Here is a 27,989-nt window from a genome sequence, read left to right as displayed (position 1 = left end):
TTGATACGCCAACTTACTTATGTTAGAGAAGCAGTTCAACCTCTCCGATTTGTCTACGTTTGCCTATAAATCGACCCATCCGTATCGCAAACTGGGCCAATATTCTTCTTCTGTTTCTGTTCCGCTTTCCTTTTCGATTTCTGCAGGTTTCTACCTAAATTATTGGTCTCTGGTCTCGCTTCCTCCCTCCGATCGCTCGTCGTCGTCATCTCCCCCGTCTTCTTCTTGGAGGTGAGCTCGGACCGTTGCCCAGGTCTCTCCCCTTTTCGTTGGAGGAGCCGTGCAAAAGACTTAGTTTTGGCCCTTTTTCCCCCTCGTCCGCCTTATTTTTCCCGTTGCTTCTCCTTTCTTTTCGATTTACGCTCTTTGGTGCTGTTCTTGCCTCGCCGATCTGTCGAACCCTAAGCTTGTGGTTCTTTATTCCGTTGTTTCATCTAGATATCTTGTTCGAATCCATAGAAGGGATTTTGGCGGCTTTCATGCAGGCGTCTCGGGTTTTCTTTGCGTTTGGGAAAACTTTGGTTTCATCGATGGGCTCCATTTTGGATCCTTTTTCGTTTTTGTTTGTGAGATGTGCTCCAAGATTGGATCTTTTATTCAATTTCGTGATATCCACGGGAATATCTATTATTTTATTTGCTATCTGTTTCCCTTTTCTTTAATGATTTAGGGTTTCGAGGTGGAGACGGCGCAAGACGATGTCATCTCTCAGTAGAGAGCTGGTGTTTCTGATACTGCAGTTCCTCGATGAGGAGAAGTTTAAAGAAACAGTTCACAAGTTGGTTTCCTTGTTAAAACTTAATTTTTGGTTGATCACTGGCTTAGTCTCTTATTTATCTTTTTCTCTTATCTATCTTGCGACTCTTTTGCACTTCTTTTTATGGGCTTTAAACTCAGGCTTGAGCAGGACTCTGGCTTCTATTTCAATATGAAGTATTTTGAGGATGAGGTGCATAATGGAAATTGGGATAACGTTGAGCGTTACCTCTCTGGCTTTACCAAGGTTGATGACAACCGGTACTCCATGAAGATATTTTTTGAAATCCGGAAGCAGAAGTACCTTGAAGCATTGGACAAGTAGGCTTCTGGTTTCTTTTTAATTTTTTTGCTTTGTTTGTTTTGGAGTGTAGGCTTTGAAAGCTGTTCCTTGTTTTTGGTTGCTAGACATGACCGAGCAAAAGCTGTTGAAATCCTTGTGAAGGATTTGAAGGTCTTTGCCTCATTCAACGAGGAATTATTTAAGGAAATCACACAACTTTTAACTTTGGAGAATTTCAGGTTTGAGGTTTTAGCAATTTATATTCAGCTAGTGTTGCTCTTTTGTCATAGTTTGTTGCTTTTTCCATGCCTAATGTGCTTGATTTTCAGGGAAAATGAGCAACTTTCGAAGTATGGGGATACAAAATCAGCTCGGACAATAATGCTTGTTGAGCTTAAGAAGCTGATTGAAGCAAACCCACTATTCCGAGATAAACTGCAGTTGCCGAACCTAAAGAGTTCTAGATTGCGCACTTTAATTAACCAGAGGTATGATTATAAGAAGTTAATAATTTTTCTGTGCTGTTGATTACACCGATTTCTATTGTTGGTGCTTATATTTTACTGAAGAGGGGGATGAAGGATCTGTTTATTGAAGCATCATTTAGTGAAGTTCAAAATTGTTTCAGCTAAATAAATCAAACAATCTATTCAGAAAAAAGTAGGTTCATCATTTAATATCTAGAAAGAAATCTTTGTTTCTGTTCAGGAATCTCTCTTGACTAATTTGAGCAAATAATACCATTTGTTTTTTTTCACACTTTATGTTGGATGACAGTTGTGTCTGCATATTCATTTTTACCACAGTTACGTCTGCATGTTTTTTATCTGTCATATGTCATTTTTCATTTTGCATCTAGAACGAGCAAAATAAGCTTCACCCTTGTAATTTTTTATTGTTGCTGTATCCAGAATAAAGAACAAGCACACTATAGACAGACTTGCTACTATAAATTGGTTAAGTTATGAATTGTCTCTGAGGTGACTCACGTACCTTGGGTCTAAATAAACTAGTGAAAGAAGGTCTGATGTATATGGCATGAAATACTAGGCAACAGATTAGTGCATGGAGAATAGGCTTGCTCGAGTAAATGTTACCTAAATTATCTTGTTGATTTGAGAAAGTTGCTATAAACTTTGACACGGGAGTGTCTAATTTACTACAATCTGATTATATGAACCTTGATTATGATATGATATTTTTTTCAGCCAACAATGATGCATCATAATTTTTAACTCAGCTCACTCAAATATGACAGCTCATTAGCATATTCCCTGCACAAAGTTAAAGCTGTTTCAAGGTGCTTTTCTTTATGACAAAGGAATGCATTAAAAGAGTTGGTTAGCAGCTGTGAACATGTCTTCATGACCAAGGAATGCATTAAAGGAGTTGTTAGCAGATGTAAACACTTAATTTCGAAATTCCCTATGCATGAAGGGTTGTTTCATGCACTAGTATTTATTTTTGTGTTTAGGACTTAGAAAGAACTTTAGAAACTGATAATATTTTAGCAGAAGCTCTCTTGGAGAACTCTCTTAAACTCTGTATCTCTTGGATGCGTCCTTGAGTGGTGAGTCTTTTGATTTCTGTTCTGTATCCTCGTTTATAATCCTTGGGGTGGTGAATTTCTGTATCCCTTTGTGATTTTAACTTGGTGGTGAACTATTTTTTGATCTTCTTTAAGTTTTATCGTGAGTTAGTGCCTTTTCTATTCAAAACACTCATTCCAGCAAATACAACTGTACTGCGACTTTTCTTCAAGAGTTCGTTCTTTGTCTACTATGACATTTTCTATCTGAGAAACTGTTGCATCGGCTTCCTTTCGAAATCCATTCTGCATTTTACCCTCCCCGGTATCAGTTTGGTATCAGAGCTAAAGGCTAGAGATCATGACAAGGCGGAATGGAAAAGATATAGTTGATGAAGGTAGCGACCATGAAGATGATGCCGAGTCGTTGAGGCTGCAGCTACGAAGATTGTTGCGTAGTCTACAAGAAAAGAATGAAATAATCGAAGAACTTTAAAGTAGACAAAACCAGCATGAAAATGATGTCCATGAATATACTTCTGATGAAGATACACCTCCTCTCCCAAGGGAGTCGAGAAGATGTCAGACAAGAAATAGAGTCCAAGACGAGTGGCAGAATAAATATAACCCTAGATTGAAGATTCCAGAGTTTGAAGGTAAAATAAATGTTGATGACTTTATCGATTGGCTTAATATAGTAGAAAGAATTTTCGATTTTCATGAACCACCAGAACAAAAGAAGGTCAAACTTGTGGCACTAAAACTTAGACGGAATGCATCTTTTTGGTGAGAAAATATGAAGAAACAAAGAGAACGTGAGGGGAAGAGTAAGATCGTGACTGGGAAAAAATGAAAAGGGAGATGAAGAGAAAATATTTACCTGACAATTATCGGCAAGAGATCTTTCTCAAAATTCATGATTTTAAATAAAAAGATCTTAGTGTGGAAGAGTACATTGCAGAATTCGTAACCTAATGTTAAAAGGAGAGTTTGTGGAACCAGAAGAGCAAACCATTGCAAGATTCTTAGGAGATCTGAAGTATGAGATTGCTAAAATTATTCAACTGCAGTCATATTGGTCTTTAAATGATGTGAGCAAGCTGACATTAAAAGTTGAAAAGCAACATAAGTTAAAAAGAGTTTTTGGTACGGCTCAAAAGAAGACTATACAAAAGGAGGAAGTTCCAAGCCTACTGTCCAAAGCAAGGTGATATCGAAGGTGCAAGAAAAGGGAAGAATCTGCTGGCAGTAAAAAAATGCCTAATTCTTCTACCCTAAGTGGTCGAAAATGCTTCAAATATCATGGTTTTGGGCATATTGCTTTAGATTGTCCAAATAGGAGGATTGTAACTTTGGTTAAAGATCATAGTGATGGAGGAGAAGACAAAGCTGACGACGAACCAAAATATGATGAAGATGAGGAAGAGGTTACTTATGCAGATCATGGTTTGTCTATTGTATTGCAACGTAGCTTGCAAGTGTCTTATGTGGCCGATGATAAAAGTTGGGTGCGAAAAAACGTGTTTCACACAAAATGCACTTCTCTTGACAAGGTGTGCTTGGTGATCATCGATAGCGATAGTTTTGAGAACGTGGTTTCTTTGGAGATGGTGCAGAAGCTGAAGTTGGACACAATCTCTCATCCACATCCATACCAATTATGTTGGTTGCAAAAAGAAAATGACATCAAGGTAACAAAAAGATGTTTAGTTTCATTTTCGGTGTGATGTTGCTCCTATGGATGTTTGTCATTTGTTGTTGGGAAGACCTTGACATTATGATAGAAAGGTGTTGTATGATGGTTATAAACATACTTATTCTTTTAAGGTGAATGAAAAGAAGATTATCTTAGCTCCATTACAACTTTCCGAAATCAGTGCACCAAAGAAGGAAGTTAGTGCTTTTATGTCTTATGGTGAATGCAAATGTGAATTAGATAAGGGTGGTCATGTTTTGGCCCTAATGGTAGTAGAGGAGAACGAACAACATAAGGAGACACCGGAAATCATGCAACCAATCCTAGAGGAATTTCAAGATGTTATACCGGAAGAGATTTCACATGGCCTTCCACCTTTGAGAGACATTCAACATTACATTGATCTTATTCCGGGGGCTATTCTACCTAATAAGGCAGCGTACAGAATGAGTCCTAAGGAGCATGAAGAACTTCAAAGGCAAGTTGATGAATTGGTGAAAAATGGGTTAATTCGGGAGAGCATGAGTCCTTGTGCAATTCCCGCCTTGTTAATGCCTAAGAAGGATGGTTCTTGGAGAATGTGTGTTAACAGTCGCGCTATCAACAAAATCACAGTGGATTATCGTTTTCCTATTCCAAGGTTAGATGATTTACTTGATCAATTATGTGGTGCTTCTATTTTCTCTAAATTTGATTTGAGTGGCTATCACCAAATAAGAATGAGGCCAGGAGATGAGTGAAAAACAACATTTAAAACTAGAGAAGACTTATATGAATGGTTGGTTATGTCATTTGGGCTATCTAATGCTCCTAGCACTTTCATGAGATTTATGAATCACATACTTAAGCCATACATTGGAATATTTGTTGTAGTTTACTATGATGATATATTGGTGTATAACAAGAGCGAAGAGGAGCATATGAATCATTTGAAAGAAATCTTTTTTATTTTGAGGCAGCAAAAGCTTTATGCTAATCTAACGAAGTGTGATTTCTTTAAATCTAGTGTTGTGTTTTTGGGGTATGTTGTTTCAAAAGATGGAATCATGATGGATCAAAGTAAGGTAGAAGCTATTCTCAGTTGGCTAACACCCGCTTCATTGCATGATGTGAGGAGTTTCCATGGTTTAACTTCTTTTTACAGAAGATTCATCAAGAATTTTAGCTCTATTGTCGCTCCAATCACCGAATGTTTGAAATATGATAAATTCAAATGGACTAATGAGGCCAATGATGCTTTTGAGCTTTTAAAAAGAAAGGTGACCGAAGCTCCTATCTTAGTTCTACCAAATTTTGACAATGTGTTTGAGATTGAATGTGATGCATTTAATGTGGGAATTGGTGTTGTTTTGAGTCAAGACGGAAAGCCGATTGCATTTTTTAGTGAGAAGCTGAATGATACAAGAAGGAAATATTCTACCTATGATAAGGAGTTCTATGCCATATATCGAGTTTTATCTCATTGGAGTCCGTACTTTCTTGCCAAGCAATTTGTGTTATATTCAGATCATGAAGCATTAAAGTTCATAAATCACTAACACAAGCTAAACAAGAGGCATGCAGCTTGGGTAGAGTTTTTGCAATCTTATAACTTTACAATTAAGCACAAATCTGATGTTCAAAATGTGGTTGCTGACGCATTGAGCAGAAAACATTCTTTATTATCCGCAATGGAAGTCAAAGTTGTTGGATTTGAGACGTTCAAAGATCTCTATGAGAATGATGTAGATTTCGGCTCAATATGGCAGAATTGCAAATCAGGTTCCTTTCAACAATTTTCTATCCTTGATGGTTTTCTTTTTCGAGCTAATGCTTTATGTGTTCCATCTTGTTCTTTGAGACAAGTAATTCTAGCTGAAGCTCATGGTGGTGTTTTGGGTGGACATTTCGGTAGAGATAAGACTTTAACTCTTATTCAATCAAACTTCTATTGGCCTAAGATGTTTAGAGATGTGGAAAGATATGTAAAGAAATGTCGAGTGTGTCATTTGGCAAAAACAAGAAGTTAAAATTCTGGATTGTACACTCTATTGCCTATGCCAAATGCTCCATGGGAGGAAGTGAGTCTTGATTTCGTTTTGGGATTGCCAATAACTCAAAGGAACAAGGATTCTATCATGGTTGTTGTTGATATATTTTCAAAAATGTCTCACTTTGTTCCTTGCAATAAATCGAATGATGCATCTCATATTACTGATTTGTATTTTAAGGAGATTATTAAATTGCATGGTATTCCAAGAACTATGGTATCTGATCGAGATTCAAAATTTGTTAGTCATTTTTGGAGAACTCTTTGGAGGAAGCTAGGTACTTCTTTGAATTTCAGCAGCTCGCATCATCCACAAACCGATGGGCAAACTGAGGTAATGAACAGAAGCTTGGGAAATTTGCTTAGAAGCTATGTTGGCAAGAATATTAAGCAATGAGATCTCATTCTTCCACAAATTGAGTTTGCCTACAATCGTTCTATCTATCATAGTATCAGTAAGAGTCCTTTTGAGATTGTTTATGGTGCTAATCTTGCTAGTCCTTTGGATTTAATCCCTCATTCTATAACAAAACAATTTAGTGGAGATGCTGATGAAAGAGCTAAGCAGATAAAGAAGCTGCATGAGGGTGTGAAAGCAACCATTGAGAAGTAAAATGAGGTACATGCATGCTGCCAACAAACACAGAAAACATGCCGAGTTTAATGCTGGTGATTTGGTCTGGATTCATCTAAGGAATGAGAGGTTTCCACCAGGCAAATTTGGAAAACTAAAACCAAAGGCTGATGGTCCTTTCAAGGTGCTTAAGAGAATTGACAAAAATGCTTATGAAATTGAGCTACCTGAAGATTACGGAGTATCCCCAACATTTAATGTGGCTGATTTAAGTCCTTTTTATAATCATGTTGATGAATCAAACAAGGACTTGAGAACAAGTCTTTTTCAACCGGGGGCGATTGACATGGGAGTGTCTAATTTACTACAATATGATCATATGAACCTTGATTATGATATAGTATTTTTTCAACCAACAATGATGCCTTATAATCTTTAACTCAACCCACTCAAATATGACAGCTCATCAGCATATTCCCTGCACAAAGTTAAAGCTGTTTCAAGATGCTTTTCTTCATGACAAAGGAATGCATTAAAGGAGTTGGTTAGCAGCTATGAACATGTCTTCATGACCAAGGAATGCATTAAAGGAGTTGGTTAGCAGATATAAACACTTAATTTCGAAATTCCCTATGCATGAAGGGTTGTTTCATGCACTAGTATTTATTTTGGTGTTTAGGACTTAGAAAGAACTTTAGAAATTGATAATATCTTGGCAGAAGCTCTCTTGGAGAACTCCCTTAAACTCTGTATTTCTGGGATGCGTCCTTGAGTCGTGAGTCTTTTGATTTCTGTTATGTATCCTCGTTTATAATCCTTGAGGTGGTGAATTTCTGTATCCCTTTGTGATTTTAACTTGGTGATGAACTATTTTTCGATCTTCTTTAAGTTTTATTGTGAGTTCATGCCTTTTCTATTTAAAACACTCATTCCAGCAAATACAACTGTACTGCGACTTTTCTTCAAGAGTTCGTTCTTTGTCTACTATGGCATTTTCTATCTGAGAAACTGTTGCATCGGTTTCCTTTCGAAATCCATTCTGCATTTTACCCTCCCCGGTATCAAACTTTATATTCTTAATTTTTTCCATCAGCGAGTAAAGGTCTTTAGCAGAGAGTAAGATGGCAGCGTTGTTTTCTCAGTATACTTAGAGGACAACAATGTTATTGAAATAGCCATAGGTGCATGTAGGAAGCTAATCCTAAAAATTTAGTGAATGACATGAACTTGGCATGATGCATATAGAAGCTTGTTTCTAATTTATATCTCAATTGATTTGTTCTTGAAAATTGGTTCAGTTGGCTTCAATTATCTTACTATATGGGGTTTGTTAATGAGTATTAAAGTTTTCTTATCATTCTATGATCTGGCAGTTTAAACTGGCAGCATCAGCTATGCAAAAACCCTAGGCCAAATCCAGACATTAAAACTTTATTTGTTGATCATTCATGTGGACAACCAAACGGTGCACTTGCACCATCACCAGCAAACAGTCCACTGCTTGGATCCATGCCGAAAGCAGGAGGTTTTCCTCCATTGGGTGCTCATGGGGTAATTTATCTAACTTTAATTTGCATGCATGTTTTTCATGAGATATCTCACGATTGTTCAATAATTCCTCTTCAGCCTTTTCAACCTGTACCAGCACCAGTTCCTACGCCCCTTGCTGGCTGGATGTCTAATCCTCCAGCTGTTGCTGGTGGAGCTATTGGACTCAGTGCACCTACAAATCCTGGTAGTATGTGGATTATACTGGCTAGTGATAGAAGAAAATTGTGGAATGCCACTGTTTGTATAATTATTTTGCTCTGTTGATAGTTGCAATTTTGAAGCATCCGAGGACTCCTCCGACAGCCAACCCTTCTATCGAGTATGGAGATTCTGATCATGTGCCAAAACGAACAAGGCCTCTTGGAATATCTGATGAGGTCTGCTGGGCGTTTCTTCTATATCCTGCTTAATGGTGCTTGGTGTTTCTCTTTAATAGTTACTTCTTAATTCAGGTAAACCTGCCTGTGAATATACTGCCAGTTTCCTATCCTCAAAATCATAACCAGGCTATGTACACCCTGGAGGACTTGCCAAAGATGGTTGCACGAACGCTGAGTCAAGGCTCAAACCCCATGAGCATGGATTTTCATCCAATCCAGCAGACTATTCTTCTTGGTGTGCTTTTTAGGACCTTTTTTATGTTATCTTGTTCTCCTCAGGTATTAGCTTTTATTTATCTGCCATCACTTGCTGAGGCTGGTCTTTCTTGTGTTGTTGTCATGTTGTCGTTTTGTAGTTGGTACAAATGTGGGTGACATCGCATTATGGGATGTAGGCTCTAGGGAGAGGTTAATCCTTAAGAACTTTAAGGTTTGGGAAATTGGATCTTGCTCCATGTCCCTTCAGGTTTGGCTTTCCATTTACTGATGCAAAGCACTGCTATATGGTCCTCTGGTGCATTATTACTTTTGTGATGCAGAATGAATCTAAGTTTGGCTCTATGCTACTCAGGCTTCTTTGGTTAAGGATCCTGCTGTGTCAGTTAATCGCATCATATGGAGCCCAGATGGCTCCTTGTTTGGTAAGCTTGTAAAAACAAGTATTTTTTGTTTTGTATCTTATATACTAATTCCATGCACCAAGAAAATAGAAGACTATCAGGGACTTGTCACAGTAATCCTTCCTCAACATTGTGTAGGTGTTGCTTATTCAAGGCACATTGTCCAAATATTTTCTTATCATGGTGCTGATGATATCAGACAGCACTTGGAGGTTATAAAGCAATCAATGCATCTTGAAATACACTTCTTGCTCTATTTATTTTTATTTATATTTCTTCCAACATTCATTTCACAGATTGATGCTCATACTGGCGGTGTCAATGATGTTGCATTTGCTCATCCTAATAAACAGCTTTCAATTATAACCTGTGGAGATGACAAAACAATTAAGGTTGGTATATGAAGAATTCTGACCTCTGAATTATATACACTTGTTGCTTGAAGCTTTTGTGTATTTGTGTGATACGTTAGGTGTGGGATGCAACTAGTGGCACAAAACATTACACCTTTGAGGGGCATGAATCACCTGTGTATTCTGTTTGCCCACATCACAAGGAGAACATTCAGGTAATTTACCTATTTAGGCTTTAATTTAAGTCAAATTGTCTTCATGGCATATTGATATTTTGTGGAAGTTTTTATTAATGAGTCGTTGAAAGCTTATTGATCTTTTTCTTTCTTTTATCATACAGTTCATCTTTTCAACAGCATTAGATGGAAAAATAAAAGCATGGTTGTATGACAATTTAGGATCGAGGGTGGATTATGATGCTCCTGGACATTGGTGTACCACAATGGCCTATAGTGCTGATGGTTCGAGGTATATTTCAGAGTTGGTGGCTTTTTAGCAAAATGAAGAATAAATATTTTAGGGATCTGTATTTCTCATTGAAAATTTCCTCTTGCTGTCTGTAGGCTCTTTTCATGTGGGACCAGTAAAGAAGGGGAAACGTTCATTGTGGAGTGGAATGAAAGTGAAGGAGCCGTGAAGAGGACATACCAAGGATTTCGAAAACGTTCCCTAGGTGTTGTGCAATTTGATACCACACGAAATCGGTTTTTGGCTGCTGGCGATGAATTTCTGATTAAGTTCTGGGATATGGATAATACTAGTCTATTAACAACGATTGATGCTGATGGTGGCCTACCAGTACGTTGTATTTTTGCTGGCATCATAAAGAAAACTCTCTTAGAATATGCTCTATTTATAAATCTTCAATTTCTAACCTTAGGCAAGTCCAAGGATACGGTTTAACAAGGAGGGAACACTATTGGCTGTCTCTACACATGATAATGGAATTAAAATTTTGGCAAATTCTGATGGGCTTCGTCTGTTGCGCACACTTGAAAATCATTCTTTTGATACTTCCAGAACTGTTTCAGAGACAGTAACAAAGGTAGCCCTTTCCTGTCAAACTACTTGTTCTTGACATAAAGTGCAAATGATATGATGCTATCTATGCTATCTGAAACAGCCGATAATAAGCCCATTGTCTGCTGCTGCTGTTGCAACGACTTCTGGAATAACTGATAGAACTGCTCTACCACCTATGGCGATAGCTGGAATGGTGTGTGAATTGTTCTTTAATATGCAATTTTCTTCTAAAAGCATCATTCTATTCTCATGAAGCCTTCTATGTTTTCACCCAGTTTAATCAGGAATTTATTTTACGTTATTTTTTTTAGTGAATTTATTATACATTATGACTGTGCTAACTTTGTATCTGATTTTGACAGAGCGGTGATTGCAGAAACTTGGTGGATGTAAAACCTAAAATTGCTGATGAATCGATGGACAAATCAAAGATCTGGATACTTTCTGAACTTAATGAACCAACTCAGTGTCGATCTTTAAGGCTTGTGGATAATCTTAGAACAAGCAAGGTTTTATCTCTATGTCAAAGTTTCTCTGGGAAAGTTCTTTTATATTTATTCATATTGTGACTACTGATGGAAATACTATATCTATTCAGGCAACTCTTGTGACTGGTTCAAAGTGCACTTAGTCCTTTTTGTTACCTGGCATGTTCTGCAGATTTTTGAATATTTCAATTGGTCATATATAAGGTTAAAAAATGCCTACCTGTTGGACAAATTTAAGATGACATATTTGGTAGTGTTTTTGATGGGCTATTTTGAGTATCACATGCTTTCAATAACAAGAGGATTTAATTTTAGTAGTGGATCAATCTATAATGCGCATGTTTTTAGCCTCTAAAGTTATCCTTGAAAATTGACTGCTTTGTTTGCTATGTGAGGCAATCAGTAAAATAATTTTTCATTTTATTGATGTTGCTATGTTTCCATCAATTTGTTTTTATTGATGATGTGGATCTAGGCTTTAACTGCCACATGCTTTACTTGCATATGGTTGGAGTAGTCCTTTCCGATCTTATACATCTATTTAAGATGAAAACTTGTAGAAAGCAAACCATGGGCACAAGCTTTCTCCAGCCTTCATTGAAATTATAAGTAAAGCTGCCATCTCAAATTATTCTAACTGTGGTCAACGATCTTTTCAACATAAGTCCTCAGGCACTTACCATGAAATAATTCTTATGGGAAGGAAACATTTAATTCAGAGAAATTGACTATATGATACTCTTACAATCTTTTGTTCAAGGTGATCTGACAATAAATATATTACAACATACTCCTCCCACTTTATAGGTAGATTCTGCAACTTCCTTGCATTGGATACCCATTCTTCACTTTAAAAGGCAAACAAGGTAAATGCTTAGCGACATCCTTTTTATGTCATTCCATGAATCCTCCTAAAAATCTGATGTGCTAGTTTTTATTAGCTTTCAATTCCAAAATCCTTTCACAATCTTTTTCTCTAGCAAAGTTCATGCTTACATTGTTCTTGATCATTCAGATCAGATAGCCAGCCATCTTGTAGAAGCCTTCAATAACTTCTAATATATCTAGGAAATCTCATGATATCTGAATTAGCAGGTCATCTAATTTACTTTGACTTCACCCTCTCCATTTTTATGTCTTCCAGGAACATGTAACAGTTACATAGTTTGAAAATATCATCTATTGTGAGCCATAATTTTTGCTTGCTTTGTGTATTATCTATTGCATGTGATTTCTCTTTTTTGCATAATTTTCAAAATGTTCCTGAGATGCTATTCATGTTGATCTGGCTCTTGTAAAACATTTTAGTATAAATAAGTTAATGACATAGTGATCAAGATGTCAACATATTCTTCTACTGTGACTGCTGTTTGTACTCTGATCAAGCTAAAGACATCACTGATCATAGTGGTCATACTTAATGATCCCAGCTTAGCGTGGACCGAATAATCCTGTACTTTGTCCTGGCTACCTCTGGCCCAAGTTCACTCGAGTTGTCTATTATTAAATTCATGAGATTGGTAGTGCTCCTACATAGGCATTATGCAGGATTCAACATTACTCAGCTTGAAGCAACCCATATTAACTCCTGTTGGCCCATATGCACTCTAGTGCAGCCCAATACTGCTTAAAGAAGGTCGTTAGGATATGGATAACCTAGCTCTTGGGAGGATCCCTGGTTGTCTTTGTTGAATCTCGGATTTTGATAATAAAACCAATTGATAAGTGTTTATGATTTAATCTGCGTTTTGAGTGACGCAAGATGCTTTGATCAAGGAGAGACAATTAAAGCAGAAAGAATCATGTTGGGTCGGAGGAAAACGTGTCAGAAGATTGGACGTCGGGCCGAAGGATCGGTCGACGTATCGACAGAAGGCTTCGGGCCATAGATTCGGGCATCGGGCCAAGAAGAGCGGATATTGCACCAAGGATATCGGAGATGCGGAGTCAACTGACCTATTGGGCATTAGGCCGCAAGAGAGGACGATGCGCCGAAGAATCGAACGAAGCGTCATGGGACCAATGACATGCCGGAAAACATGATTAATACTTAGTATTAATTGTCTAGATCGAAGCGTATTTTTGTGTGTGCGGGATTAACTACGATAGCAAGACAAAGGAAAATGAAGTCCCAAAGTCAAGAACGCGATTTCGTTGGGAGTTCGAGAGTTCATCGGAAGTCCGGACGTTCGTCGGAAGTTCTACCGGAACTAACCGAGAAGTCCAGGAGCTTGCCAAAAAAGCTCGTCGGAACTCGCCAAGAAGATCATCGTGAAGTCCAAGAGCTTGCTGGAAATCCGCCGGAACATTGTCGAGAGATCGTCGGAAGTTTGCCGGAAAGATCGTCGAAAGCTCACCGGAAGAAATCGGACTTCTCTTGCTTCGAATATGTCTTAGGAATCATAGTTAGCACATAATTAGAGTTGAGATTGGGAGGTAATCTCATCAACTCTGTTAGGGGCTAACTGGGCCCGAAGTTGGATTGGTTTAGGCTGGATTCAAGGCCCAACTAGAGTGCTGAAACCTAGGATGAGACCTTTTTAGGCTCTAAGTTTGAATCAACTTGAAGCCTATAAATACCCCTCTCATCCCTGGTTAACTTACACAAGCACAAAGAATTTAAAAGTGAGAAAACGCTACTGCAATCTCTTAAGAAATTCCCTCCTCCATTCTAAGTTTAGAATTCTATAATAGAGGAGTGAGTGCTTGTAAGGGTTGTCTCCTAAACCCGATAAAAGGAGAAGAGGGGTGTAAGAAGGAGGTTGATCTTCGCCTATTAAAGCAAGATCGATAGTGGATGCCAATGACCTCGACGGAAGAGGAATCGGCGAAGTGGATGTAGGTCACGACGACCGAACCACTCTAAAATCTGGTTTGCATTTACTTCTTGTTATTTATCTTTATTGCAAACTGAATTCCTCCTTCACTACGTTTCCGTACAATTTAAAGTTAATATCTTTACGAAACCGGTTTTAATCGTACGAAGGATTTTGAAGACATGATTTTACCATTGCACTAATTCACTCCCACCTCTTAGTGCCGACTCGTTCCTAACAGTTGGTATCAGAGCCTCATTTTCTCATTTGGTTTAACACCCAAAGAGAAATGACTCTTTTCGGCTTTCAAGAGGGTCACTCTCTCATTCGTCCTCCCTTTTTTAATGGGATGGACTACACATATTGAAAAACTCGAATGAGAGTTATTTTGCTTTCTTTGGATTTGAACTTATGGAACATTGTTAAATCCGGTTTTAAAAGGTCTTCTCTTCCAATAAAAGATTGGAATGATTTGGAGAAGAAGATTTTTTCTTTAAATGTTAGAGCTAGGAATGCTCTATTTTGTGCCTAAGATAAAACTGAGTTTAATCGGGTTTCTTTGTGCGAAACGACTTTCGATATTTGACACATTCTTGAAACCACACACGAAGGCACAAGTAGTGTTAAGGATTCTAAAGTTAATTTTTTGATGCACGATTTTGAACTGTTTCATATGAAATCAAGCGAAACCATTGAAGACATGTACACCCGTTTTACGAATGTAGTCAATGGTTTAAAAGCACTTGGTAGAAGGTTGTTCGGATTTTGAACTTGTAAACAAAATTTTACGTTCTCTTAATAAGAATTGGGATTCAAAAGGACAGGAAGGATTTCGGATTAAGAACAATCGAAGACCACTCGAGCATAAGACTTCTCATGAAATTTAAAAAATTCATGAAACAAAAATCAAAGAACAAAAAGAACGCAACTACTTGCTATGAACGCAAGAAGAAGGAAGCTCCTTGGGACAAATCGAGCTCCTCTGAAGATGATGAAAAAATCAATAAAGACAAGGTGGCATACTACGTCTTAACGGCTTTTGACGACGAGGTAAACGAAACTCTCTTAATTTATTTCGAAATTACATGATGCTTTTAATGAGTTATTTTTACTTTAGTTTAATTATTTTTCTTGAAATTTGCATGTTTAATGATGTAATGAAAAATACAAAAATAAAATAGGAATCATGCTTATCCTTCTAGTAATGATCATGAAAATTGTATGTGTTATGACAAAGGAACAAAATGTTAGACTTAAATTCTGCTAGATGTTTTAAAGAAATAATGTGTATCTTGATGATTTTCGATTTTGATTGAAACCATGCTTGATGTCTTAATGAAAATGTTAAGAGGTTTGATATCATGCTTAATATGAAATTGTGCATACCTTGAAAACTTGAAACCATATTTCGATGTCATGCCCAAAGTAGTGATACATAATGATCATGCTTAATAAATTTATATTTCGAAATTATGCATGATGATTTTAGTGATTTATGGACTATCGATTTTTACCATAATGAAAGTGGCTGCATGTTTTGATTTAGCATAAATGAAGAAAGGCATGCTTATATGAAATAATGTAAGTATTATGCTTGATGATTTTATATTTAAATTATGCATGATGATTTGAAGTAATGATGATTTTTGGGTAATTTATGGTTTATTGGTCTTGATGATTTCTATTATGAGATTTACTCATTCGATTTTAAACCATGATGTATTGTTTTCATATGAAAAACTTGAGCATGCTTTTATGAAACAAATCACATGAATTGAAACAACTAAAAAAAGAAAAGCATTTTTCTTGAAAATTTTTTTTCTCTATTTTATCGATTTTTCACTAAGAGATTAATAATGTTGGTTATGTCATTTTGAATCTCTTGAAAGTAATTTTGATGATTTGAATTTGAATGAGCTTTATCTTGATTTTTTAAAATTTATAACTTGAGATTTCTTATGCATGAATCAAGATATTATATCATTTGATCTCCTAAGAATTCTTTTCGTTATTTATTTAAGAGGAGATTTGTTAAAATAAATCATGGTCTCTTGATATTCATAATTTGTCCTCATTATTTATCACCAAAATTTTCTTGATATTTTTCATGTGATGATATGAAATTATGCATGTAAACACTCTTGATATTATTTTGATACAAACAAATGAGAAGTTATGATCATACATGATAGGATGTAATATAATTTGACATTTAGATATCATCATGATTTGAAATGCTATGATTTGTTGCTAAAATGATGTATCATGAATGCATGAATATCATGTATGATATGCCCATGGTGATTGATTTATTTATGTCATGCATGAAGTAAGGATACCATATGCAAAGTTTTGAAATTGTGCATGTCGTAAATTGAAACCATAATGATGCACAAACATATTGAAATAATGATTGAAACATTAATGTAATTATGAATGATGATTCGATATTATGCATGCAATACTTCAACTTATGATGATCATGCATGCAATGATAAAATATTCATGATGAAAAATTGTTTTGACATTCATAACTTGATTTTTTGATTATTCATCCTTTGTCATGATTTGAAAATTATTATAAAGGGAAAAAGAGATACAAAACTGTATTCGTCCCTTCTTTTTGACAATGACAAAGGGGGAGAAATATTGCTAGCTCAAGATGCAAAATTTGGAAACTTGCACATTGCAAAAGAAGCAAACTTGCTAGCTTGCTCATATCAAAAGAGAAGCAAGAAGTGTTATCTTGCAAATCTCAAGACGCACAAATACGAACTTGCAAAATTTATAATTTTGCACATCATTAAAATTTATGATGATTTGATGATTATGCATGTTCTAAAATGTTGTAAGATTCACTAGCTTGCATGATGTAGAACTTGCTATCTTGAACATCACCAAGAAGTGCTATCTTGCCTATCTCAAGAAGCAAAAAAAAAAGTGAACTTGCACATCAAACAAAACTTATATTTCAAAAAGCAAGAGTTGTTTTCTTGAACATCTCAAACTTGATAGCTTGCATGATGTAACACTTGCTAAATTTTCTAGCTTACAAATTGTATGATGATAAAACTTGATATTATGTTTTTCATGTAATGATTTGAACTTACATCTCAAACACTTGATAGTTGGAACTTCTCCTTTTTGTTGATGACAAAAGGGGAGAAGTATGATCATGCTATGCATGATGACGTGTTACAAATATTCATGATGAAATTTGCAACGACTTGAATTCAGCTTGAATTCAAGGTTTTATCAATATGGCATATTGATAGGGGGAGTTTGTTTAAACTCCGGGAGTTAAGGTTAACTCTGTCATCAATTGGTTGTCATCATTAAAAAGGGGGAGATTGTTGAATCTCAGATTTTGATGATGAAACTAATTGATAAGTGTTTATGATTTAATATACGTTTTGAGTGACGTAGGATGCTTCGATAAAGGAGAGACAATTAAAGCAGGAAGAATCATGTTGGGCCGGAGGAAAACGTGTCAGAAGATTGGACGTTGAGTCGAAGGATCGGTCGACGTATCGACAGAAGGCTTTGGGCCATGGATTCAAGCATCGTGCCAAAAAGAGCGGATATTGCGTTAAAGATATCGGAGTTGCGAAGTCAACTGACCGATTGGGCAATAGGCCGTAAGAGAGGACGATGCATCGAAGAATTGGACGAAGCGTCGAGGGACCAATGACATGCCGGACAACATGATTAATGCTTAGTATTAATTGTCTAGATCGAAGTGTATTTTTGTGTGTGCAGGATTAACTACGATAGTAAGGCATAAAGCAAAATGAAGTCCCGGAGTCAAGAACACGATTTTGTTGGGAGTTCGAGAGTTCGTCGGAAGTCCGGACTTTCGTCGGAAGTTCTGCCGGAACCAACCGAGAAGTTTAGGAGCTTGCCAAAGAAGCTATCGGAACTCTCCAAGAAGCTTGCCGGAAGTCAGGAGCTTGTCGAGAGATCGTCGGAAGTTCGTTGGAAAGATCGTCGAAAGCTCGCCGGAAGAAATCGGACTTATTTTGCTTAAAATATGTCTTAGGAATCGTAGTTAGCACATAATTAGAGTTGAGATTGGGAAGTAATCCCATAAACTCTATTAGGGGCTAACTGGGCCCGAAGTTGGACTGGTTTGGGTCAGATTCAAGGCCCAACAAGGGTGCTGAAACCCTGGTCGATGGTGGCACTGCCTGGGGAACAGCACCCCAGGATTCCTAGGCGGTGGTACTGCCCCTGTTCGATGGTGGTACCGCCCAGTACCAGATCCTGCGGCGGTAGTACCACCCAGGAACGGCGATGGTACCGCCAGTACCCAGGTAACCTGGGATAAGATCTTTTTAGGCTCCAAGTTTGAATCAATTTGAAGCCTATAAATACCCCTCTCATCCCTGGTTAACTTACACAAGCACAGAGAATTTAAAAGTGAGAAAACGTTGCTGCAACCTCTTGAGAAATTCCCTCCATTCTAAGTTTAGAATTTTGTAAAAGAGGAGTGAGTGCTTGTAAGGGTTATCTCCTAAACCCGATAAAAGAAGAAGAGGGGTGTAAGAAGGAGGTTGAACTTCGCCTATTAAAGGAAGATCGATAGTGGATGCCGGTGACCTCGACGGAAGAGGAATCGACGAAGTGGATGTAGATCACAACGACCGAACCACTCTAAAATCTGGTTTGCATTTACTTCTTGCTATTTATCTTTATTGCAAACTGAATTCCTCCTTCAGTACGTTTCCGTACAATTTAAAGTTAACATCTTTACGAAACCGGTTTTAACCGTATGAAGGATTTTGAAGACGTGATTTTACCGCTGCAATAATTCACCCCCCCCCCCTCTTAGTGCCGACTCGTTCCTAACAGTCTTAGGAGGAGATGAAAGCTCTGTAGCTCAAGAAAGACAAACTCAGCACAATCCTTGTTGGAATAGGAATAAAAGCCCCATCTATGCCACTTCTAATCGAGATATAAGAGGGTGGAAATGTGAATTTCCTTATAGCAGGAATGGATACCAAAATCGGGGTTATTCAGCCCTTTCCAAGTCAAGTTTGGGTCTAGATAGCTCCTAAGTTGAGTCCTGTAGGGCTTATATCAGGATTCTCTATTTTTTTAATGTTTTTATGATGATTTTAATCCTTATTTTTAGTTGTTATGGTAGAGATCTTTAGGTTGCTATTTTAGTCATATTGGTATCAGTGAGTTCTGTTATGAATACCATATGATTTAAGAGTGTTCTTCAGTTTTTATAGCTCATGTATCCTATGTATCTCAAGGATTATTATACCAGTTGGACTAGTAAGATCTAAGAAGTACCCTCAAGGTCTAAAATCTTGGTCTAGCACTGATAGTGGTTGTCTTTGAATACTGCTGCAACTGTAGGATATTATGTTCTGTTTCAACTTTGTCTGGACTACCTTTGCTAGTTTTGAATTATCAACTGCCACAAATCTCATGGTTGTCACATCAAATGGAAGCTCTCTTTCAGTGAAATATACATAGTTCTAGGTGATCCTCAGAGATGTGACATTCTGGTTTGTTTAATGGTCTTATTAAAACTTTGATTATCTGTTGCTATAATGTGTTTATTCTGGTTATGCTGGGTGCTTTGTAGGTTTAGGTTTTATGACTTTTGTAAATGGAAACACATGTTTTCTCTTTTCGGATTTCCAATTCTTTTTGCTTTATCGATTAAGTCTATCTTTGCTTGGAGAATGTTGCTAAAGCTTTGTGGACTTTTCTGAACTTATGTGTTGTTAGTTACTTTTCAAGATCTGTCTTTTGTGTACTATTTTTTCTCCTTGAGGATCATGCCCATAGTCATAGCAAAGACTAATTCTAGAACCTATAATCAAGGACAAATCTACACCTATAATGAATGAGTTATATTTCTAGCATGGTTCGATGTTTTGGGTATTAGACCAATTGCAATTCCATTAATTCGGACCAGTATGGGTCCATTACATGCCAGCGTACCAACACATGCAGCATATTTTTTTTAATATTTGGGCATTCATGCTATTGGGAGGCATGTGCCATGGTCCGTGCCTAACATGTCATCGAACTGGTACATACAGCCAAGGTTGTACTAGTCCAGTCAAAACATAGATCCATGATTTTTAGAAAACATTATTAAGAAGAGAACAGCCAAGTCATTTCAAATGTCTTTATGGTTTTCAGAGCATCATTTTTTATTTTTAGGAAGTGAAATATAAAAATACCTATCTCATAGAGTAGTTTCTGTAATTAGATCTATAAGCATCATATTTGTGGTGCCACATGGGAAATAAATCTGGGTAAGAAAGAGACTGGATGGTTATAGAAGAAGTGTCTTGGTAAACAAGTATTAAACAACAAATTGGTTGGCAGCCCTCTACTTTAGGGTAAAGGAAAATTCTTTCAACATCCACGTGCCCTCATGTCTGGAATTTCAGTGTCTGGTGAAAGAGGTGCTGACTTGATGTTGCATGTATTGAATAAGAATATAAGATAATATGGTAAAGAGCAGTGATTGAAAGAGGCGCTTGGGCGCTCGCCTAGGCACTCGGGCGAGGCGAGGCGAGGCCCGAGCGCCTCGCTAATGTCCTAGGCGGCGCGCTTCAAACAGGCGCTGCCTGGGCGCTCGCCCGAGCCCAGGCGCTGAGCGCTTCGGGCGAGCGCCTGGGTAAACCAAGGCCGACCGAACCAGGATTTTAGGTCTGGTTCGATCCCGGTTCGGTTATTAGTTGGTTCAATCGAACCAACTAAACCGATATAACCCTTACCCAACCCTAACCCGCTGCCGCTGTCGCTCCCGATCTCGCTGCTCGTCGCTCCCGCTGTCGCTGCTCGTCGCTCCCGCTGCCGCTGCTCGTCGCTGTCGCTGCTTGCGCCTCCCGCGAGTCCTCCAGTTGCTCGCGCCTCCCGCGAGCCCAATCGCGAGCCCTCCCTTTGCTCGCGCCTCCCGCGAGCCCTCCCAGCTGCTCGCGCCTCTCGCGAGCCTTCCCTCTGCTCGCGACTCCCGCGAGCACTCCCGCTGCTCGCGCCTCCCGCGAGCCCTCCCGCCGCTCGCGCCTCCCGCTCCCTTTCCCTTTCCCTTTCCCGCCGTCGCTCGCCACTGCTTCCTTTCTCCGTCAGGCTTAGTATACTGTTAATATTAAGTTTATTTGAATTTTGAAATGATTAATTTTCATTAATAGATTAATAATATATTATTTTGATTTTAATATTATTAATTTTTATTTATTTGAAATTATTGTTAGGTTTCAACATAAATGGCAAGTGTAGAGAGCACCTCAATAGAGTCTCCAATGATATCAAAAAAAGATCCTGCATGGAAGTATCTTAGATTTTCTTAATTTAATAGCATATTTTTATTTAAAATTTTAAATAATTATATTTATTAATTATATTTATTAATTATATTATATATTTTTATATTTTAGTGCCTCGCTTCGCTCGGGCGAGCGCCTAGCGCCTCGGGCGTTTTTGGACCTTGGCGCCTTTTGACGCCTAGCGCTTTTTAAATCACTGGTAAAGAGGTTATGCAGCTCTTCATTTCTCAACAATTTTCAGACCACTCAAATAAACATGTTAGACTGATGACTTCTGTTATAACTTTGGAGTTCACAATCGAAGTATTCTGCTAATCATGCTAGAAAAAATATTTGTTCAAGGTCCTGAATAGAATGTTGCATTTCAGATTTCAAGACTGATTTACACCAATTCTGGCTTTGCCATCTTAGCTTTAGCATCAAATGCAATTCATCTCCTCTGGAAGTGGCCTCGAAATGAACGCAATTCAAGTGGAAAGGTACTGGAAATGACAAATGTCTCCATAAATTATCAGAACCTTTTTAACTAGTTGAAATACAAAATTCTGGTGTTAGTTTTGCTAAATGAATGCTTCATTGTACAGGCAACTGCAAGTGTTGCCCCTCAACTGTGGCAACCACCAAGTGGTATATTGATGACTAATGATATAACTGACACAAATCCTGAAGAACCAGTCCACTGCTTTGCATTGTCGAAGAATGATTCTTACGTCATGTCAGCTTCAGGAGGGAAAATATCCCTATTCAACATGATGACATTTAAGGTTAGACGTAAAGATTACATGATGTATAATAGCTTAGCTCACATTTTAAATTGACCAATATTGTTGTACAATGCAGACTATGACGACATTCATGCCCCCCCCACCTGCAGCAACTTTTCTTGCATTTCATCCTCAAGACAATAATATAATTGCTATAGGAATGGATGATTCTACAATTCAAACCTACAATGTCCGTGTTGATGAGGTACTTTGCTACTAAGGCAACATGTGATGCTGTCTGATGGAGAAAGCATGTTATTCATATAATTCATGCATTTGCAGGTTAAGAGTAAACTTAGAGGCCACTCAAAGAGAATTACTGGCCTTGCCTTCTCAAATGTTCTAAATGTGCTGGTTTCATCTGGAGCTGATGCTCAGGTTATTGGCTGATCCTTTCTTCATGATGCAGATAATTTGATGTCTAGTTTGTCAATTTTTAACTTGTCTTTGATGGGCTCTATTTATGGAGGTATGAGTTCACCTATGATTTTTCTATCACAGCCTAACCTCTTCAAATGTACCTTTTTATGTTGCAGCTTTGTGTGTGGGGAACTGACGGATGGGAGAAACAGAGAAGCAGATTTTTGCAAATTCCCTCTGGGTATACTCCATCAACGATCTCAGACACACGTGTGCAGTTCCATCAAGATCAAAAACACTTCCTAGTTGTGCATGAGACCCAGATTGCTATATTTGAGACAACTAAACTAGAATGCATGAAGCAGGTATTTATGTCAGGTTGTGAATATGGGAGAAAGTTTATGCTAACCTCCATAACAATTTTTGGCTTATCTTTCAGTGGGCTCCTCGTGATGGTTCTGCGCCCATATCTCATGCAACATTGTCTTGTGACAGTCAGTTGATATATGTTAGTTTCTTGGATGCCACTGTATGTATATTCAATGCCATGAACCTGAGGCTCAGATGTCGGATCCTTCCTGCTGCTTATCTCCCTCCCAGTGTCAGGTATGTGAAAAATTATTTTTTGTTAAAATTATTTTTTTCATTTGCTATAAGTTGATGTTTGGTGGATATGAATCTCTGCAGAAAAGCCACAAAGTGCACAATCTTAGGTATTCATCATTTGTAAATGTAGCCTGTTTATTGACTTGGTTATTTTCTCCTTAACAAGAATCACCACACACACATTTATGTATAAAGTGTGCTCCATGTTATATTTTGTTTGCTTTTGGCCATTTTGCCATCTATCTATTTCTGTAGTTTTTTTTTCTAAGGCTGTGTTCTCTCGGAAAGGCTTAAAAAAGATAAACTAATAAAGATGATCAAAAAAGTTGGTCCAGGTGTTGATGATTCTGACTTTGGATTCATTTTGAACTGCTAGCGATGATGAAGCATGCTCTGTTAACATGTGGCTAAGAAGTGTGATGCCTGCTCTTTTAAGCCATCTGCAGTTTTACCTGCATATGATTCTGCATCAGATTGAGGCTGAACTGTTTTCCACATGATCCACTATTTCTGATAACTTCCTACTTGCTTTGACAGCACAACTGTGTACCCAGTCGTGATTGCCGCACATCCTTCAGAGCCAAACCAATTTGCCTTGGGTCTGACAGATGGCGGTGTACATGTATTAGAGCCACTGGAATCTGAAGGGAAATGGGGTGTCAGTCCACCTGCTGAGAATGGATCAGCGAGCAACATGTCGACACCGCCCCCTGCAGGAGCTGCCTCTAGTTCAGATCAACCACAGAGGTGATCGATAGTATTGCAACCACAGTATCTAACCCCTTTGCTCCCTCTGTCATAATTCTTAATGGTTGAGTGGCCGAGGTATGCATCTGAATCATCATCTTTGTGAATTTTTTAATCATCCTTTCACATAAGGCTAACCAATTTTTTGCCTTCATTTGCAGTCAGGGCATGCAGTCTCAGATAGGTTTAGAAAGCTAGAACCTAAAAAATTAGCCAAGGGTTTTCTCCATTAGGGTTTATGTTGTTCTGCATGTTGGAATTGAATTACACCATGACAGCATTAGATTATATTCCTTGCTTGTTCGGAGAAGGCTGTCTTTTTCGTGGATCAATCAGAATGCAGAAATGTGAAGTTTGTTTGAACTGCAATTTATCAACATGAAATATTTGCCACTCTTGTTTTATTACAGATTTTTCTTTTACTTTATCTATGATTAGAGCAAAATAGAATTTTGATGTACATTTTGCAGTGGTCTTCTTGCCTCATTGTAAGAACTGATGTTGTATACGTGTTCTTCCATTGGTGTATGTTGTACAACAAAGATGAAACCATAGTCTTCCCAACTATTTGTGCTCTTTAAGATTTTTTTCTTTCCTTCCTCGCCACTCTGTTTAGGTCAAATTGGTTACCGATATCCATCCATCATCTCACAGTATGTTGCTAATAGTTTTCCTGTGGACAAACAATACTTTAATAGCACTAAGTGTTCGCAGTACAGTCATTTTGTCCTCCAAACTAAGGGCAACGAGTTCTAGATTGAAGCAAACAAAGCTGCAGATTCGACGTGCGACTTAAAAGGATGACCCCAAAGACTGAAGATGATTAAAGTACAAAGTTTATAGAGAAACTGATTTGTAATCTCAAATCCTGATCTCGCAGATAGCAGATAAAAATATGTTGTAGGTTACTCCAACTGCATCAACATGAGATCAATGCATTATGCATGTTACAAGACAAAATTCTCCAGCCAGCAGAAATGTGGGTATTGTCGTCAACATCACTAATATCATCATCACAATCAACTACAATGACAACATCTTGCTTGGCCCTGATCTACAATGGGAAAATACCAGTGCCAGACTACATGTTCCTGCAGCATCTTGCTTGGCCCTGATCCACAATAGGAAATACCAGTGCCAGACTACATGTTCCTGCAGCCTGAACTAAAAGTCAGAAAACCAGAGAAGTATCATCCGAAAAAGACAAAACCACAAGCAAACTTGGGGAACAGAAATATGGAGCTTGTGCTATGTTGTGTTTCAGAGAAGCCAAAAGTTACACTACACTTATTCTCCAACCCACCTTAGAAGATCATGAAGAGCAAGCCATTATGATATCACGGACAAAATTATAAATGAGGTGTTCGACGTAATGCTTATGTATGTATGTGATTTTTGAGTTGTTTATGCTTTGCACAACATGTCAAGGGTTGGTAGTAGGCTTAGCAGTCGTATTTTCTTTCGATCTGTAGTGGATCATTTTGGACCCTTTGTTGTGCAATCGTTTAGAGCTTGTACAGTCTGTTTGTAATTTGCATTGGCTATAATGTGTTTTTTGAAATGATTGCTTGTGGATCCCGAGTGAGGTATTTTCTCTAACCTATTTTTTTCTTTTGTAGGTCCTAAGGGGCCATAGGAGGTTTCGAGGAGGCTGACATTTACGGACGGACACACAAGGGTACCGCACGACTTAGGCAAAACCAGCTAAGTTTATGACAGATGGTATCAGAGCCTTACAATCACTCATAGAAATACTTGACATACAAATGTGGGGGACCTAGCGGGGCTAACATTGAGGGCAGTTAGCACGCACGACCGTTTGGGGGAAAAGGAGCATGGAGATGTAGGGAAAAGGAGTCGCTTAGAGGAGCAGGCATCTGAGATTGACATTAAGAGGAATGATCAATCCTTCGCGTAAGCGGCACCATGAGGACAAACAAGCTTGGAAGAATGCGTAATGCACAAAGGTTGAGATGGCTGAGTTCGAGCTACCACTCGACGTTGACAACCATATATGATGGTGCTCAAGACAAGCGAGGTGCTTGGTAAAGGATGAGACTATGCAAGGTGGAATGAGTTGCTCAACGACCGAAAGAGTTATGCAAAACTCATAGAGGTGAGGGGAATTGCTAACTCAAATAATTTGATACTCATGCAAGGGCTTATATCCAAACGATAGAGTGTTCGTGGCCATCCCAAGGCGATTGAAACTTGGCACTATGGAGCATTGAAACTTTCCCTTTGGCATGAGAAGGATACGTCCGTGGGAGATTGAAATGTGTAGCAAGTTCATCATGTTGCTAGGCCTTGAGTGGTGCAGCGGGGACTGTATTGACGTGGAGTCGCAATCTAGCAAGTGCGTTTGCGAGAGATAAAATAATACATAATTTGTTCAACAAGGCGGAGTAGTCCAAGGGGATGGTGGTCTCCGAAACTTTCAGAGAGAAGGAAGCGAAGAGAGAAGTTGCTCCAACGGGACATATATCTAGGAGGGATAAAGTCTTGATTGACTCTCCAGAGGGAGAACTATGTGTAACAAACCGCACATGTTGAGGAGGAGTACCTCAAAATAACTCCACAAAGCTCAACGGACAGAGCGAACGGCGAGGAGTCATTGCATGATCTCGCTTGAGATAATGCATTGGGGGAATGCATTGCGAGATCAAGTGGGGGATCGACCCAATACAACACAAATAAAGGCACACTTGGAGTCGATATGGAGATCAAACTCAATGGAGGGTTGATCCATGGAATGGTGAGCACGAGGGCCACCATCAACTCAATGCAAAATGAGGAGCAGAGCAACTTGGGTGTAACTTAGCGAAGTACCCAAGCCGCATGAAGGGAGTTGGCATAGAAGATGAAACATGGAACGGAGGCACAAAGCTTTCCTTGGACAGATATCAAGAACATGAACTCTTGTAGAGGCAAGTGCGGGATCGTGTCATTCCAACAGGTCCTTCATTCCGATGGAGCAGACTTAGCTTGCATGGTGCCAAAGAAGAAGGGAGCTTTTAGGTACATGCACCTTATCTCGGAGAAGCATTTGATGAAGTAACTAAGGCGACTCAACTTACGGAGGCAAAGTTGGGTTCAGAAGGCCTTAACACGGGATAAGAGGACGAGGAGGTGGGTACTCTTGAAGAATATGCCATAGTGCTACCATTCAAGTTACCATAAAGGAAGCGGTGTGCAGCGAAGATTGTGCTGGTAGGGGCAGAGGCCTAGGATCCAGACAATGGTGCACTAATTTCAGCGAAGTCGGTGGACTTCGAGAGCTACTAGGCGACGGACTGTCCTAGAGTGGTGTTTCGTCTAGGTGAGACCCGAGAGCGAGTGGACGAAGGTCGATTGCCAAATGAGCGAACACAATCGAAGGTGGAAGAGGCCTTACGATGTGTTGGCAGAGGCTACATATGGATGGATCACAATCCGAGTTCATCCCACAAGGATCAGAATACAATAGAGATGTCACCATGAGGCGATAAGGTGCAGCGAATCGTGGTGGAACAGTTTGTGGCAATGCGATACACACGAATCTAGTCCCATGAGGGACTATATCATACTGAGATATGATCGGGAGTTATTGGGAGCTCCACTTCAATGAACAATACGACAGCAAGAAGGGCTATGGATTCAAGGAGTGAAAGTTATGATATCATAGAGGCGAATCTTACGTGCGTGTAGCAAATTTTGCATCGGATGAAAGCCTTAGTCATCAGCATATAGGGGGGCTGTGTACCACCGAGGGAAAAGTTCGAATGCAAGTATCAATGAGTCCTATGGGAGAGACTTGATCATGCAGAGGTATGATCAAAGCAGTTGGAGAGTTGGACTATTTTAGAGCTCATATTCTCTTAAGGGAGCCAAGCAAGTCAGAGGACAAGGTCAAATACGCGAACGTTGCTACCAAGGAAGTTAAGGAGAACAGAATCGGTGTAAACCCTACAACATGATGGCAGAGGCCATACATGGGAGTTACAGTCTGTCTTTTTATCGACCAAGGGGAACTACTAGGAGAACACAAAGGTGTTGAAGTAGGGGGTTGAAAGGGGCGAGGAAGCGATGACGAGTCTAGAGGGACTTAGCTACCCAAAACAAAGCATCAATTAAAATG

At 38.6% G+C, this 27,989-nt stretch overlaps 1 protein-coding gene across 3 annotated transcripts; it reads left to right on the top strand.

Annotated features, from left to right (window-relative positions):
- The first annotated feature begins 4 nt into the window (after nucleotides 1-4).
- Nucleotides 5-24,276, top strand: LOC135615229 (protein TPR3-like). 3 transcript variants are annotated; one of them, XM_065113437.1, is made up of 27 exons: nucleotides 5-231; nucleotides 671-778; nucleotides 898-1,077; nucleotides 1,165-1,278; nucleotides 1,369-1,527; nucleotides 8,240-8,417; nucleotides 8,493-8,601; nucleotides 8,685-8,794; nucleotides 8,870-9,032; nucleotides 9,154-9,263; nucleotides 9,369-9,438; nucleotides 9,556-9,629; nucleotides 9,714-9,809; nucleotides 9,890-9,985; nucleotides 10,111-10,238; nucleotides 10,334-10,568; nucleotides 10,651-10,815; nucleotides 10,894-10,986; nucleotides 11,156-11,302; nucleotides 21,764-21,874; nucleotides 21,980-22,159; nucleotides 22,236-22,364; nucleotides 22,442-22,537; nucleotides 22,696-22,884; nucleotides 22,959-23,125; nucleotides 23,663-23,950; nucleotides 24,034-24,276. In XM_065113437.1, the coding sequence occupies exons 1-26, from the start codon at nucleotides 20-22 to the stop codon at nucleotides 23,874-23,876; spliced, it is 3,633 nt and encodes a 1,210-aa protein (XP_064969509.1). In that variant the 5' UTR covers nucleotides 5-19; the 3' UTR covers nucleotides 23,877-23,950; nucleotides 24,034-24,276. The 3 variants fall into 3 exon arrangements, with proteins under 3 accessions (XP_064969509.1, XP_064969508.1, XP_064969510.1); XM_065113436.1 differs by having other exon boundaries at nucleotides 9,369-9,629; XM_065113438.1 differs by lacking the exon at nucleotides 5-231 and having other exon boundaries at nucleotides 908-1,077; nucleotides 9,369-9,629.
- The last annotated feature ends 3,713 nt before the right edge of the window (nucleotides 24,277-27,989 follow it).

Source organism: Musa acuminata, chromosome BXJ2-6, assembly GCF_036884655.1.
Source record: "Musa acuminata AAA Group cultivar baxijiao chromosome BXJ2-6, Cavendish_Baxijiao_AAA, whole genome shotgun sequence".
In the NCBI taxonomy this organism is placed as follows: domain Eukaryota; kingdom Viridiplantae; phylum Streptophyta; class Magnoliopsida; order Zingiberales; family Musaceae; genus Musa; species Musa acuminata.
This window is presented reverse-complemented; position numbering and strand designations above follow the sequence as displayed.

Bases quoted from the DNA above. Each gene is read 5' to 3' on its own strand.
- LOC135615229 (XM_065113436.1), top strand. From the start codon at position 20: ATGTTAGAGAAGCAGTTCAACCTCTCCGATTTGTCTACGTTTGCCTAT. The intron at 232-670 runs GTGAGCTCGGAC...TTAATGATTTAG, and splicing joins CCCCCGTCTTCTTCTTGGAG to GGTTTCGAGGTGGAGACGGC. The intron at 22,538-22,695 runs GTTATTGGCTGA...TTTATGTTGCAG, and splicing joins CATCTGGAGCTGATGCTCAG to CTTTGTGTGTGGGGAACTGA.